Consider the following 16,470-nt stretch of genomic DNA (forward strand, 5'->3'; position numbering starts at 1 on the left):
TTAACATATTATACATGTAGCTCAGACACAGGGGGTAGACAGAGGCAGGGGTGTAGCCAGAGTGCTAAGAGCAGGGTGGCAGGAGGTGCCAGAGATGGGGGAGAGGCATCTTGATAAGATGATATCTGATATTCTGATTGGGATGGAGAGAGGGATTCTGATATTCTAAAATATAAGATATTTTATTCTTATCAAATATTCTGATGATTAAGTCAGGACAATTAGGGAAACTGAGTCAGGACAATTAAAAGAGAACTATAGCATAATATTAGCACTAACATAGTTAAACTATTACCATTCCGTTTATGCAAAACTTACAAGACAGAAAACAAATTTGGACATGATTAGTATTTTTTTAAATTACAAACTTTTTTAATAGCAGGCTTCTCCACTACTTAATGAAGTTTTTCAAAAATTCTCTTCTTAAAAAAAAACAAACAAGTAACAGACTGAGTCAGAGAAATTTGGAACTTTTTAGTAGCTATTGATAACTGAAAAGCAATCATTCATTCAATAAAATTGTATAAGGAACCTACAATACACTAGTTGATGTCAAACACAGACCCTGACTTCCAATAAATGTTAACATGTAGGCACAGGAGCAAATTCGTTACAAAATTTAGCAAATACAAACCAATCTATGTGGCAATCAGATTTTACAAATGCACCTTTGTGTAAATGGTATTGTATTCACTGCATTAAAACTATAGGATCATCTATGAATTAGATAAGTTAATATTTAAGTAAGGCTCAAATTTTGTATTCCTCTAGGCATGCTATCTCCTCCAACTATGAAATTGCTTCTTTTTTTAATGGCTAACTCCAGGATGAAAAATTACAAGTCCCAAACAAAATGCTAGTCTTTAAAAAAATTTAATTAAGTATCATGTTAATGACAAAGCAATTAAACCAGGTGGTTTCTGACATTTGCCTTTAACAGATATACTTTCCCATTTAAGATAAATCTTCCCTTTGAGACCTCTATTTTATAGAATACTTCAGAGGAGCCAGTACAATTCCATTAATTCTAATATTTCCATTTTTATTCCTTACCAGCAAGGTTATTTATACCCAAGGAAATATTTAATGAAAGAACTTTGGCAGTATTGAGGCAACCTTCATCCCAAAAGCATGTGCCAAAAGATCAGTTTCTTTGAGCAATATAAAGCAAGAGAATGAAGAAAAAAATAGGTCAAATCTTGAACTGAAACCTGGTTAAAGGAAATCTTTAAAATCATCAGTATAATGAAATTTTTATATAACAAAATATATTTACATTTGTCATATTCAAATAATCTGTATAGGAGAAAATTAGTAATCACTCACTTCTGCCAATAATTAATGAGTAAGTGAATAAATTAGGGCCTTTCAGGTTCTTTCTAGATCTAAATAGCTCACTTTTTAAACTGATCTCCTGAGTAGTAAGCTTGACTGACTGTCTACTTAGAAAGTACATAACTTCCAACTTCTTATATTTCTTAGTTGTTGATTTGTAGGGGATAAAAGCAAGCATTTTTTTTATATCAAAATAAAAAGAAATCAGATTTTCAGACAATTGTTGGTAATAAAAAATACTTTATTGGTACCGTACATTGATGGAAACAATGTTTCCATTTCCTAATGTTCTTATTTAAATAAAAAGCTATTCAAATGCAGAAAAAGTACCTAATTCTGACATTAAAAAAAGAAACAATTGCAGCTTAGCTTTGCAAATGATTACATTCTTTCATCTTAAATACCATAATACATTGGTCTTCACAATAAATAACAGGCAATTTATGTACAAAAGATGTCCAGAATTATTTTTAACAGTATATTTTCCATGTCTTAAATGTCTAATTCCAACCTCATTCAAGTAGAGGTGAATTAAACATTGATCAAAACTACACTAAAACCTAGTAAGACTCCACTAATTTGGAATTTGGAACAATTCAAATATAGTATGATCCTTATTTATTAAAAGGTTCAAAATATCGCTTCCTTTAAATTTTCATAAAGTCTTAGTGAAAATAAGAGGAACCCAATCTAAAATCAGTACCTTTTTCAAACAAAAGGATTGAAAAAAAAAGCATTCCCTTTAATGAGGGAAAGGAAAGGGGGAACCCCATTTCTCGGCACATAGATAATCCCATGAGGCGCAGTGTCCCCTGTAAAATGAATTTACAGGCCCGAAAACCTAGATTGATAAATAAAGGTTTATTGTAGGAATTTGGAAGTAAAGTTCAGTTACAAAGATGCCAGGGCCAAAGGTGGCCGCTAGGCGGGCAGGAACCTTTACATGGCTGGAAGGATACCATGTGTTGGCTGGGAGGGCTCCTGCAAAAAGGGTGTTCCAGCTTGTTTCTTTTATACCTAGAAGATGATGGGCGGTACCTCTAAGTTCTCAGTGGGCTTTTCAGTTAGCTCAGATCAGGTGAGGGCTGGGGAAGCTGAGCTGATAGTGGGGGCTGGGCCCTGATATTCAAAGGGTGCCTTTGACCAGGATTTATGAATCAAGGTTAGCCATGGGTTGGGCAATTAAAAAGGAATCTTAAAGGGACCTCAAACCCCATCACCTTGACATATTTCCAACTTCCAAATAAAACAATTCCTATAAATTTATGTTATAGTAATTATTTGTTTATGGTATGTTATAAGGCTTATTATAAATGCAATTTTAAATCATTATAATATATCATTAATAATACTCATGTACATCTCCATTTATAGTTTATATTTTAATAGAATGGATCCTTTTAAATATATGAGATACTTCAACATATCACATTGTTCATTTTCTATTATTCCAAATCAATGAAATCTTATTGCATGTAAACAGAATAATTTCCTGTAAGGTTCTAACATACCAACCTGAAGAGATTATGCAAGCAAGTTTTCCCACAGAAATAGTACCTTTCAATATATGTCAGAAAATGGGCATTATTCAATGGTCTTATTCCTTTTTATGTATAGTGATACAAAGATATTTTTAAAGCCTATTCATTTAAATTTACAATCTTTATACATTCTGAAATTCACCCAACATGACTGTCTGCTTAACTTACATGAGCAAATATTATTTGTGTATACATTAATCACTGCTGCTCCATACAGAAGTATTTATCGACATAATAAAAGGATCTTCTGTGGAAGCAGCAAGTGTGGGGATAAAAGCAATGGACTGAAAGTGCAGAAGAGACTAATTTCTCAATCTTTTCCCCACTTATTCAGTTGTTTGTCCTCAAGCAAATATTTCCTTAATTATATAACAGGGGTATTGAACTACATGATAGCTAAAATCTTTCCAACAAATGTTCCATAATGCTATTATTCAAAAATTTTTGATATTATTTATTTTCATTAATATAAAAATAGCGTAATAGGTTTTTCCTATATGATTACTAACCTTGTAATGTGATAATTAAGAATGAAATGGCACATTAATGTTACATATCTAATCCAGCCATGTACTCTCACCTAAAATCAATTTTTCTCAGTAAGTTTGCTATTACCACACATTTTCTCACAGAGATTCATGGACAAAGCAATAAACTGATTCAAAGGTATTAAGTTCCAATCTCTGATAACTGTCATACTTGGCAGAATTAGCACAGGTGAGCCAATTAGCCTCTGTTAGCTACTATGGCTTCTCATTCTCTCTGGAAGAGCAATCAAGTACTCAATGATTACAAAACTCATTCAGATACAAAAAACATGGCCCCTCATTACTATTTAGCAGAAAACAACATGTTTTCTTCTAAATATAAATATGATTTTAATACCATCAATAGGACAAACTGAACTGATCAAATGCAAAGACATAATCAAATCAGGTCTAAAAAACACAGTACCATGACTGAGATAGTATAATAACTTTGGAAGAAAGATATTAGATTTGCATTGGATAAATTGAGCAGTTGTTCTTTGCGGCTACATTCTCACAAAATTGAGAATTTCAATTAAACACTTGCTTCTTCTTATTTCGAATAACTGAACTGTGTTGAACATAAAAAGATTTGAAAGATAAAAAGTTCTCTGAGAGAGGCACTGCATCTGTAAACTAATTAAGGCAAGTGAATAGTGCTGGTAGTTGTTCATATTATAATGCATTAAAATAATGAAGTAATTTATCCAACAGGTTCACTATTTGTCCTATATGCTTGTTTATGCAAATGAGTCTCTATTTCCTCCCGGAAGACAAGCATTCCAAGGTGAGAGTGAGAAGCCTCATTCATGGCTTTTGACTGGATGCACATACGGTATTGTTCTGGGGTCAGCTCATCAGCACAGTGCTTCTCATGCCACAAGTGAAAAAGACCAGGAACTGGGGTTCGAATGACAATAAGATTACCACGTAAGTATTTTCTGTACAGATGAACATCCTCTCCACCCCATCCTTTTACTTCCAAATCAAATCCACCTACAAAATCAAAATTGATATTATTAGTAACCCATTTTTGTGTTTACTGAACAAAATTGTGGTGAACATTATTAAGGATCAATTATTTTTCTGTACCAATGTTTATAATTATTTTTTGTTGGCAAGACAATAGAGATTAAGTGACTTACCCAGGTAACAGAACTGATAATTATCAATTTTTTATAATGATAACTGGATATATTATTTTTGACTGCTGCAAATCAAAAAGCTAAGAGGCCTTAGAAATCACCTAGCCAAACTCATATGGTAATTAAGCTTCAAATTATTGAAGTGAATTGCCCCATATGGAGCTTCCTCCCATTACACTACTTCCCTAATTCATTATCTTCAGCTACAACCACTGGAAACACTAAAACCTTATCTTTCATGCCTCTAAAGCAATAGGAAAGAGAAGAATTACCTAAAAATGTAAACCATTTTGCCACTAAATTTGTGTAACCTTCACAGTTAGGATCTTGAGTTCTTTCAATACTAAATATTAATAACATTAAGAACTCTTTTTTTTTTTTGGTAGAATTATCCAAAACTAAGTAAGGTATTATAATGAATTAAAAAGTTTTAAAGATTAAAAGAAAACTTATACAAAGCATATAAATTAAATCCTTATGACATTTTATAAACTAATGTCTCCTCACTAAGTGGTAGGGAATTTTTTATCTTTAAATCCTTCTGTACCATAACTTTTATTTGTCTTTTCCATACTTTGCCTCTCAACCTCCGTATCCTCTTTGAAAATGGAAACGGAAATTTTATTTTAATAAGAAAACACTTCCAAATACAAATAAAGATTTGACATCAAACTAAATATGGTAAGTGGTCAAACATCAATGGCTGCAGAAACTATTCTTAAAAATTAAAGAAAATATTATATACTGGCTGAATATAACTTACCAATAGTCAGAAAATCTGTTCGATATTGACAAGTCATTCCAAAACCAAAATCTCGCCAGAATCCAGAATCTTTTTTGTGAACCTTTAATAAAAAATTTGAATCATTTCTCTTTTTAAACAGTAAAATAGCTAGTTGAGTGCTGACTACATAAAAAATAAGTGAAAAAAAAATCAAAAACAGTGTTCAAAATGTAACTATTTTCTAATCTCTACCAAAAATAGACATTTACATAACTTGTATAAAATTATAAGCATTTAAATATACTTTGAAACTTTTCTAACATTTTGTTCACATTGTCTGTAAATTATGCATTCTTGCCACTTTAAGGAAATTAGTAGCAAACCTGAGCTTAGAACTCAATATCTTAAATTCAGTCTTAATATCTGAAGTCAAAATCCATCCAAAGACATTTGCATTTAAAAACAAAACATATCACCTTTAGCATTTAATCAATACTTTCATACTAATACCTTTTTAGCCACAAATAGCTCATAGTCAGATTCCATGAAAGCTAAATATTTTTTTAATTTAATTTCTGTTGTTTATTGAAAACTTCCTTGATTTAGCAAAACATTTAAGAGTGGCAAAATAAATTTCAAGGCATTTAAAAAAATGAAAAAAAATTAACATAGGATTCATTTCAGACCAAGATCAACTTTTTTGATCAGATTTAAAAACGAAAATATTACAAATAATTCTAGAAAACAAAAAAAATTAAGCCTGTCATTTCATAACTGAACAATACTTACTAACTGTTGATCAATTGGTGGTGGCACATCTTGATTGGCATAAACAATAGCAGGATTATAAAGGCTGAACACTACTGGATAAAAAACTTTTCTTCCTGTAAATAAAGAAAATACCAATATGAATCAAAGAAGTTTACAAGAAAAAATCCTAATGAACATTCTTTCCAGCATCACATGATTAATTTTGTAATAGCATCACAGCTTTCAGGAATACCCTAGCAAAACATCTAAGGCAGGCTGAGGGGAATCCTATACATACATCCTCTTGGCTCCTGAGAAAGGAACTTCAACATAATGCTAAGGTCTCTCTAAGACATTCAGGTTAACTTTCTAAAATTATCAGACAAAGTTAATGTCATTGATGTATTCATTAAAAACAAACTTCTAAAAAGGAACTGTACAACGGTACATTGTACAAGAAGTAAATTTCAAAAACAAAACAAAATTTTGCACGTTGGATTACTGCTTGGATGACAAATAATATTATCACAAAATAAGAACCATTATGAGACTAAAGATAGCCCTTGTGAAAACCAGAAGATTGAGAGAAGGGAATCTGACATGTTTATCTCCACAGGAATTTCAATGTCATGTATTCTTTAAACATTAAATGGCTTCTACAAGATTTGAGATGATAACATAAAAGGAATTTAAGTTGTATAGATATATCTCTTGGTAAGAAAACCCAATATGAAAAATGCAAATTATCTTAAACTTCAATAGTGCTTTATAGTCATTAAAACAGCTTTGAACTTCAGTCTTTGAATTTCACAACAACCTGTGAGGTAGCCAGGACAAGTATTATTTATACCTGCTTTGGAGAGGATGAAACAGAGACTCAGAGATCATAATATTCATGGAAAATCTTATGATCCTACATACATATCCCCCTATTCCTTTCCACATTTTGCTCCAAAGACCTGTAATCAAATTCACACCGATTGAAAAAAAAATTTAAAACACTATCTACTGGCTACTTTATTATTCCATTCGTGATTCCTATGACTTCTGAGACCAAAGCCTTTATTTTTTTTTAATCATCATCCATGTCCCAATGTTGAACCATGGTATAAACCAAGGCTCTCTTCTCAGCTCTCTTTTTCTTTTCTCTCTCAGTGTAACTCCCAGTTTATTATTAGCTCAATGCAGATAAATATGTTTCCAATCCAGTTTCTTTCTCTAGCTCCAATTCTACACCAACAACTGCTTCTCAAATATTTTACATGGATATTTTCTAAGTATATCAAATTTACTATGACTGAAACAGAACTAACTTTTCCATGAAAATTTTCCTTTCTTCCTAACCTTTCTATTTCTGTTGAGGACACCACTAGCTTTAACCCACTCTTCACTCTCGCACATTCTCCAAATCCATTCAGCTGCCCAATCTTCACCTTCATCCCATTCTCCCGATCCCTATAAACATCATCTTACTTCAGGCCCTTACTACCTTTCACTAGGAATATTGAAACCGGCATCTAATAGGTTTCCTCCCTCAAGTCTCTTTCACTTATTATTCACCATCCAAAGGGATATTTCTAAATCCTAGATTTGGCCATATAACCCCCCCCACTCAAAAAACTCTAGAGACTACTAAAATCAAATACAAGTTCTATGATGTCATACTTCAAGTCCCTTCTCAGTCTTATTACAATCTATGTGGTCTGGTGGATACAGGGCTGGACTTAGAATAACATAGCTTTTAATTCTGCCTAAAAATCACATTGGTTTTATAGATCTGGACAAATCACTGAACTATGGTCTTAGTTTTCTCCTTCATAGAACAAAGGGGACAGACTCAATGACATAAATCTATTACCCTCTGGTCCTATATTTCAAGATTTATATGGTATTCCTCCTCACATATTCTATGTATCAGTGAACCTAATCTTATCATTTCTAGTGCACAACTTTCTAGCTCCTGTTTCTGTGTTTTTGGTCTTTTTTCATACAAAAATGCCTCATGCCTGAAATGTTCTATCTCAGTGCTGTCTTTGGGAATTCCTCACTTTCCCAGATAACTCTATGTGCTATGTAATATCTGCTACTTATGCAATAGTGCACATATTGCTTCTCCTGACAGAATGAAAGCACCTGCAGAGCAGGGTCAGTCTGATTTCTATCTTTGTATCTGTGACACCTAACACGTAGGCCAGGCACATACTGCTCAATGAAGGCATGTTTATTAACTTAGTCCAACGTTTTACAAAGCACAAATGTGCTCTTCATGACAAAAAGTAGTCGATACATTGGCTAGAGCACTGGGTCTGGAGTCAGGAGGATCTAAGTTCAAATCTCTGACCCTTCCTAGCTGGGTGACACTTGTCTATCTCAGGTGTCTCAACTGTAAAACAGCAATAATAAAAGCATCTATCAGGGTTGTTTTGATCATCAAATGAAATTTACAAAGTACTTAGAATAGTGCCTGGCACATACAGATGCTATATAAACTTCATCTATTACAATAATTATTATCATCTTAGTGCCTTTCCTCCGAGATTCCCTCCAATGTATATCTTATTTGTAATGTCCAGGCTAGTTCTCTGGAGAACCTTAGGATCAGCCAGAGCCCTTGGTCTTTAGATGGAGAAGTGAAGGAGGCAGGACAGCTGCCACATGGTTGGTCAAAGCTGGAGTCTGGACTTTGGAGTCTGGAGCCTGAAGCCTTCTCTGTTTGAGAGTGCTGTCCCTCCCCAGCCCTTAAATCCTTCAGTACGATTACCTCACTACATCACATTGAGCATGTGCAGCTGTAAGCACCATGCTGTGATTCAAGTATACTTTTTCAGAGTTCTGGCCCTGCTACACTTATCGATACATAGTGGTTTTCACGTGGCCCCTCTCATTAGATTGAGGTCCTTCAGAGCAGGGACTATTTTTTGTTCTTTGTACACTATGTGCATAGTGCATGGCACATAGCAGGTACTTAAATAGTAGATGACGATTTTTTAATTAGGAGAACAACAATGTAAGCATATAACCACTATGTGTTCTCTTGTATACTTGTCACTGAGCAGACCAAGATAAGCTCAGAAGCTCTACCAGAGGTAGAGCTCAAATATTCCATATGAACATTTGGGGTAAAGAGGGCTTGTACATCTCATATTTCTTCTGAGCTACAACAATTCTGCTTTGAACAAAGAGCACATGGCTTTCTTTAACCCGAACACAGTGATGTCATTTTGGTCCTCTTTGAGAAACAAGGGCAACAGCCAACCAATCAATTATCCATGTAACAAAGATCCTTTTCCTACTTGCTGAGTAGCTTGGTTTCATATTTTAGCTTTGGGGATATACTGTAAATTTTCAATTACCTATCATATTTCTGTTTTTCTAATTCTACATATTTCACTTTCATAGTTCAAGAATCTATAATATTATTTTAAATTGCATATGCAACTGAAAATTCAGCAATAAATTTCCCCAAATTAAAAAAAAAAAACACTTCATTCAAAACATGCAGATACTCTGAAATTTCAAATTAAATTTACTAAGATTTTACATACCTGGTTCAGCATTTAATCGGCAACTGTTAAGAAACTCTGCTGAGAAATATATGTCAACATCACAGAAAAACATCAAGACTTCTCCCTTATCCCAGGCTCTGGCACCTACATCTAGTCCTCGACCTCGATTAAATTCTTCGTTTAGTGAAACCAATGTGTAATTGTGAAAATTAGCTTCACTAGGAGAAAAACAGATACAAAAGAAGATGTAATTGTAAAAAAAAAATTCACAAACAATATCCCAAGGCAATTTTTAGAGAAAAAATATATATACACACATATACATATACACATCCACATCACACACACACACATACACACACACACACACACACACACACACACACACACACACACAACACACAAAACAAAACAACCAATGGTGATTTAGCAATGAAAAACAAGCAGATAGTAAAAGAGTACCTAGTTTCTCCCAAATGAGTTCAAATCATGCATCTGTGACAAATCATATCCCAAGGGACTGAAGAGAAAGTATCAATTTCATTTACATCAATACTCATTGAACACTCATTACATGAAAGGCACTGAGACATAAAAATAAGTTCCTGAACTATAACAATAGTTTAATATAAAACTAGGGAAATAAGATTTGTAAACATGAAAAAAAAAACAACTGTAACATTAATAAGAATAATGACAAATAAGTGGTAAAGAGTAAATAAAAGACTTCAGAGAAAGGAGGGATAATTTGGGAGTAGAGTGACCTAGTAAGTAAATATGCTCTCAAAGAACTGAGGACAAGCCCGGTTAGAGCTACAAATTCTTACATGGCAAACGTGCATGATCTGCAATACAAACTCCTTAGCAGATCCATGAACTTGAATGGAAAAAAAAGTTACACCTTTATTTTTACTGATTTATAACCATGATTTATCATTTTCTTTATTTATAAATGTATGTCACCAACCACATTCTGAGAAGGGATCCTTAGGCTTCATCAGACTGCCAAAAGGGTATATGACACACAAAAATGCAGGGGAATAATACAAAATATGAACTAGAAAGACAGATTAAGGTCAACTTGAATAGCCATGATAACATTGTAAGGAACTGAGAACCACTACAGTTCTGAACATTAGAATCATATGATCAAATACTCAAGTGGTGTTTCAGGATGAGTGATCTGACAGGAATGTGGAGAAGGAGGGAGGAAATAGGAAGCTAGGACAATAGTGCAGGCATCAAGAAAGGAAAACTTGGATCACAGCAGTGTTACTGGGAATAAGTGAGGTGCTAAAAAAGAAGTCAAAGATACTGATGATCAATTCTGGGACAAATGAAAGAATTAAATGAAAGATTAAAGTTGGTCAAAGAAGCTTTTGGAAAGATGTAGAAAATGAGGACAAGTTCACTTTTAAACAGGTTGACTTTCAAGTGTCAATAAGAAATGTAAGTGAAAAAGCTAAGTAGCTGTTTGGGAATAAGAGCATTAGAAGCAGGAAGAGAAATCTGACAGGGTAATGAAGACAGAAAGAGTTCACAAAGATGAGCTGAAAATGTGGAAATTCATGAGAACTCCAAGAGAGAGGAAGCATTTGGCTGATATTTTGGACAATCATTTAGGATATAGGAGAAAGAATCAACAAAGGGGACAGAGCAGGCCAAAAAAAAGAGAAGAGAATCAGAAAAGTACACTGTTATGGGAAGCAAGAGAGGGTGGAGAGCTTCAAAGAACTTCTAATTTCTCTATCAAAGAGAATTTCTCTTATCTTCAGATTTGGATAGACACAACAACAACAAAAAAAAGAGCAAGGGAACTGAAAACCAGGATATATAAAAAGAAAAAGACACAAGAAAATCATAGGGGGAAAACCACACTATTATTTAAATAGGACCTATTATTTAGATTGCAGAAAAAAAGAAATCCAAACAGAAATTAATAAATAAGCAAACTATATGAGCATTCTTATTTAGTCATTTGCTTACCGAGAAACTGATTCTAAGATGATCTTGACTTTTGATAATCCTTCTTCACCAAAATATACCACTGTAAGGTGAATCCTCTTGTCCTGAAGAATACACACATCTCTAAAGATAAAATCACAATGGGAAAATATTCATATTTTCAAAAAGAAAATGAACTGGGCTTCAAGTAATGGAAACTAAAACAAACTTTTTTTTGAGGTAAGACATTTCAACATATGAAAGAATTATTAGAACACTAGTTATACTATTACTCAAATACCACAAATAAGTGTAAGTCATAAATATTCTATGAATTCAAGTCACTCTACTATAGTGGGGGGGGAGTGGAATGTGAAGGTTACTTTAAAGTTAGTTATATGAATTCTTAAAAACCTTAACATAGTTACCTGAAGTTCTGCATAAACTGTGCAAATGCCTCAGTCCTTCCAGCAAGAGGTACAATGATATTAATGACGGATTTGGTAATGTCAATTATTTCACTCTTTACTTTCATAAGAGGTCCAAAAGGTCGGAACAAAGTGACATGTCTGTATTCCATAAGGTCTGCTTTCTTAAAAAAGAGTTCATACTGTGTCCCTTTATCTCTCTCAGTACGATAATAACCTTAAAAAAGATAGAGAAAAGCATGTCATGTCAAATTATAAAGATTTAATAATAGCATTTAAGATGAATTTTCAAACAATTAATAGAATTGAAGAATTTTTTCTCTTAATTTGAAAATACAACATTAAAATTTACTAAACAATCAGTAACTAACAAAAGAGTAAGTGGTCTCAATATCTATTTCCATAAAAGAAAATGTGCTGAAAAAAACTATCATATGTAAAATGCTTTCCAAATAATTATCAATAACCAGTGTTTAGATATTGTTTGTGAATATTAAAAATAATCTTTAGCCAGCAAACATAAAGTCAAAAAACAATACTAAATTTAAACCCATGAGTTTTCAAACTAATTAGAATTTTCATTATACATAAATTAGAGACAAGATTGCTTTAATGCTGACAAGATGAAAAATCCTATTTAAAAACAGGTAAAGTAGTTTATCTTATTAATCCTTACAGCATTCATTCAGGTCAGGAAGCATTAATGTCAGGCTCAATAAATTCTCACCCAGAAATATTGCTGCATATATTGCCTAACACTCATAAAAGTAAAATCAGTATGCAAAATCTTTACAAAATGAGCACCTTCATTCCCACCTTTTTTCAACTCTTTTGTGTGCTGTCTCTCTTCATTACAGTATAATTTTTTTAAGGGCAAGAATTCTTTGCTCCCCACTCCCCCCCTTGTATTTGCTTATCCACAGCTTAGAATAGTTCCTGGCAGATAGTAAGCATTTAATGAATGCCTGTTTCCTTTCTTCCCTATTTCTTTGATTCCTTCGTTTATTCCTTCATTCCTTCCTTCCTTTGCCAAAACTTAACTCAATGTGACAAGGACTCTAAAAGCAGAACATGAATTCTGGCAGGTTCTACCAAGCAGGAAAGGTTTCATGGGTGTATGGTGCTTAACTATAGATAGCATCTGCTGCAGAGATTCAGATTTCCTAAGTATAGAAATGACTATTAGCAGATGGCTGGTGCAAGATTCTAGTCAAATATGTTAATAACTCAATATTAAAGTTTAAGGACACACTCCTCCCTTTCTGTTAATCATCAACAGTCTTTTCTTAGCACATTCTTTTTAAAATGATTTGTTAGACCATTATCAAAATTTATCAAAATAAAATAAAATACATCAATATATACCAATATTTTTTTTAAACTGAAAAAGAAACAGGGAAGATTGGGTAGTAGATAACAAATTCTTTTTTAAGCTGTTACCAAAGAAGAGATGAAGACACAAAATGTCCCTCCCTCTAATACCCCTCCATCATGAGAACCTCTTTCAGCTCATAATGATAAAACTAAAAGGGCAGTGGCTGCCAAGAATCAGTTTTATTCCTTCTATAAATATCACTTTGGCTGTTGGTATTATAAATAAAAGATTTCCATATAGTGGATATACCTCACACACAGAGAGGGGAGAAGCAGAGAAAGAAGGGGAGGAGGGTGAAGGAGGTGGGGAGAGGAGGGAAAGAGAGAAAGGGACTGAGACTTTCATTATAAAAAAAAACCAGAAGTCAGGGAGGGCTCATGAATTTTTCTCAGATAATTTAATGAAATAGTTGAGAAAATTTAGTCTCACATATCCAAAAGCAATAAAAAAATATTTCATGAGATATTTTGCCATTTTGCTTTTATAGTACTCATGGAAAGCATAGACAAAAACATCACCACAAAAATAATTGTATTTTAGGCACCAAAATCTATAGTAGTAGGTGAATAAATAGTAAAATTCTTCAAATCACTAGGCAAGATCCTTCAGACTAAATCCACTGATACTCAATTGTTTGCAAGAAAAGATTGGTACCAAGGAGGCCAGTGAAAAATAATAAAAAATGCCATGAGATGTCAAAAAAAATGAAAAGACTTGCTAACTATTCATTTAGAAGTGTCAGGCCTGGATATTACAAACACTTTCTTCAAAAATAACTTCAGAAAGAACTGAACATAGCAAGCAAATATTACTAGAAAAAGGTGACTATTTTAATAGGCAAAAAAAGACTGGCTGCTGATATAGCAGTAATTTCAGAATCTCTATACAATCAAATTATTGAATGGCTAAAGATCGAATTAAAATCAAAATATCAAATACAAGAAATGATAAAATGACACATGTTCAGTTATCACAGATTCTCCTGTATATAAATAAGCTGTTGATGCTGAAAAAATAGGGAAAAAAAACATTAATTCTTATTATTACCATTTCCTAGAGCACTATCACTGATCTAAAATCAAATGTCACAATGAGGTCAAAGGCACTCAGAAATCATCTTATCCAATATCCATATGATAGTCTTAGCAAATCTTAAACAACATGACAATCAAGGGAAGACCTGATTTAGAATGATGAGTGACTTTTGAAGGAAAATTTAAAAAAAGATTAAGCATTGATACCTCACAAAAGAACAAAAAGCAGGAGAATAGAACAGAAAACTTAGCATGAGACCCTTCAAATCCTTCAAAAATATCTCTATGAAGCTGAAAAGTATTTGAAAAGTAGGTGTAAAATGAAACAGATATGTAAGACTTTTTAATCACTTTTTGTACTAATGGCATAAAACCTCCATATTTAAACTTCAATACATACACATATCACTTCATTGTACTTCTAAGATATTGAACTCACATCATGTCTTATTTTGGAAATTGTTGAAATATTTCAAACTCTTCATTATTATATATATTTATATCCATTATAATGACCAGTGATCAGAGATTTTTGATGTTATTTGTCTGTTTTGGGGGAAGTACTGCAAATCCATCCAGCAAAGTTAACTGATACAATGTTGTGTGTGTTCTGACTGCTTCATTGACCTGCAATTCATTCCATTATCTCCCTTCCTCTCCATAGGCCTCCATGAGACACAATAATAATGAAATTAGGACAATTAAGAACCCCCATATAGCCTTAAATTTTCAAATGAAAGAAGGTCAATTGAGGCAGTAAACTTTATCTTATTTTAAGAAATCACCACAGCTATCCCAATCTTCAGCAAATACTACCCTGATTGAACCATAGCCATCAACATGGAAGCAAGACCCGGTATCATTAAGAAGATTATGACTCACTAAAGGTTCAGATAATGGCTAGAGCTTTTTTTTAAACAATAAAGTACTTTTTAATTACAGTATGTACATTTTTTTAGACAAAAAGACAAAGCACATTTAATAGACTACAGCATAGTATAAACACTTTATATGCAATGGGAAACAAAGAAAAAAAATCATGTGACTTGCTTTAATGCAGGGTCCTGAAACTGAACCTGCAATATGTCTCAAATATGTCTGTAGTTCAATACACCATGAGTTATATGATCCTAGAAAAATTTATGATTTCAGCCATCAAGGTAGAAAACTCCTCCAATAAAATCACAACAAACCTATGACTTAGTAGGCTAAAACTTAGAGAATCAACTGAGACACAGTTTAGTGAATTGGCAAGGATGACAAAGACAGTGAAGCAGGACTACCAAATCTAAGGATTTATTACCCTTCACTGCCCTAGCTCATCTCCAGAATGAGCTCCATGCCGTCTAATTACTTCACTCTGACATCTGGGCTTCTTCCCTCTACCACCTTCCCTCTTTCTTTTAGGAACAGCAACTCTGGATTTCTGAAGACCCATTCACCAGGCCTGAAGATGTTATGTGACTTAGTGTCTTGGGATTCATCTTAAGTTACATCTGCCTAGGCTGACAAGTAACTCAAACCTCACTTCAACCACAGACCAAAATTCATCATGGGCAAATCAACCCACCAGGAACAACAGTATGAATTTTTAAGTTTTCTTTTTCAGGGCCTTCATATCTCTTTTAATTTTCTACCTCTTTTTAGAAATAATAATTAAATCAAGATTCATATGTCTACTCAAGAGTACATCAGTGTCCCCAGATGATTCTAGAAAAAAGTTTCCTTCCCCATCACCATTCCTCCCACCCACCATCATACATCTCAATCCTGTTCTTCCTATCCAACTCTCCATTTCTATCCTTCTATTCTGGTGGCGACTCCTCCCCACAGCTGCCAGAAACATGTATCTATAGGTCTGGTATCAATATCCAAGTCTAAAAGTTTTCATGGTTGCCCATTGATTTTATTATAAAAGATCTATTTCTCTTTGTCACTGGTCAGAGCATCTTTCCAGGCTAAGTAAATACTATTCCTTCTCATGCTGTTCTCTGTATACAAGGCATTCGCCGCCCATGCCTGAGATGTATCCCTTCTGTTTAGCTCCACTCTCTGTGCAACTTTTAGCTCCCTTCAAGATTTAAATCAAGTACCCATCTCCTTAAAGAGGTTTTTCCTCAGTCTTCTAGTCACTAGTTTCTATCTCCCCCTTAAAATCATC

The 16,470-nt window shown here is 33.4% G+C and overlaps 1 protein-coding gene across 2 annotated transcripts in view; it reads right to left on the bottom strand.

Moving 5' to 3' along the window:
- Positions 1-1,555: 1,555 nt before the first annotated feature.
- CSGALNACT2 (chondroitin sulfate N-acetylgalactosaminyltransferase 2) overlaps positions 1,556-16,470 on the bottom strand; it is a 48,814-nt gene continuing 33,899 nt past the window's right edge. For both annotated transcript variants that reach the window (XM_074296687.1, XM_074296686.1), the window contains 6 exons: positions 11,901-12,117; positions 11,515-11,616; positions 9,568-9,746; positions 6,062-6,156; positions 5,312-5,393; positions 1,556-4,399 (listed from right to left, as the gene is read on the bottom strand). In XM_074296687.1, coding sequence (XP_074152788.1) covers positions 4,107-4,399; positions 5,312-5,393; positions 6,062-6,156; positions 9,568-9,746; positions 11,515-11,616; positions 11,901-12,117 — 968 coding nt within the window. In that variant the 3' untranslated portion in view covers positions 1,556-4,106. The remainder of the gene's footprint in view (positions 4,400-5,311; positions 5,394-6,061; positions 6,157-9,567; positions 9,747-11,514; positions 11,617-11,900; positions 12,118-16,470) is intronic.

Source organism: Sminthopsis crassicaudata, chromosome 2, assembly GCF_048593235.1.
Source record: "Sminthopsis crassicaudata isolate SCR6 chromosome 2, ASM4859323v1, whole genome shotgun sequence".
In the NCBI taxonomy this organism is placed as follows: domain Eukaryota; kingdom Metazoa; phylum Chordata; class Mammalia; order Dasyuromorphia; family Dasyuridae; genus Sminthopsis; species Sminthopsis crassicaudata.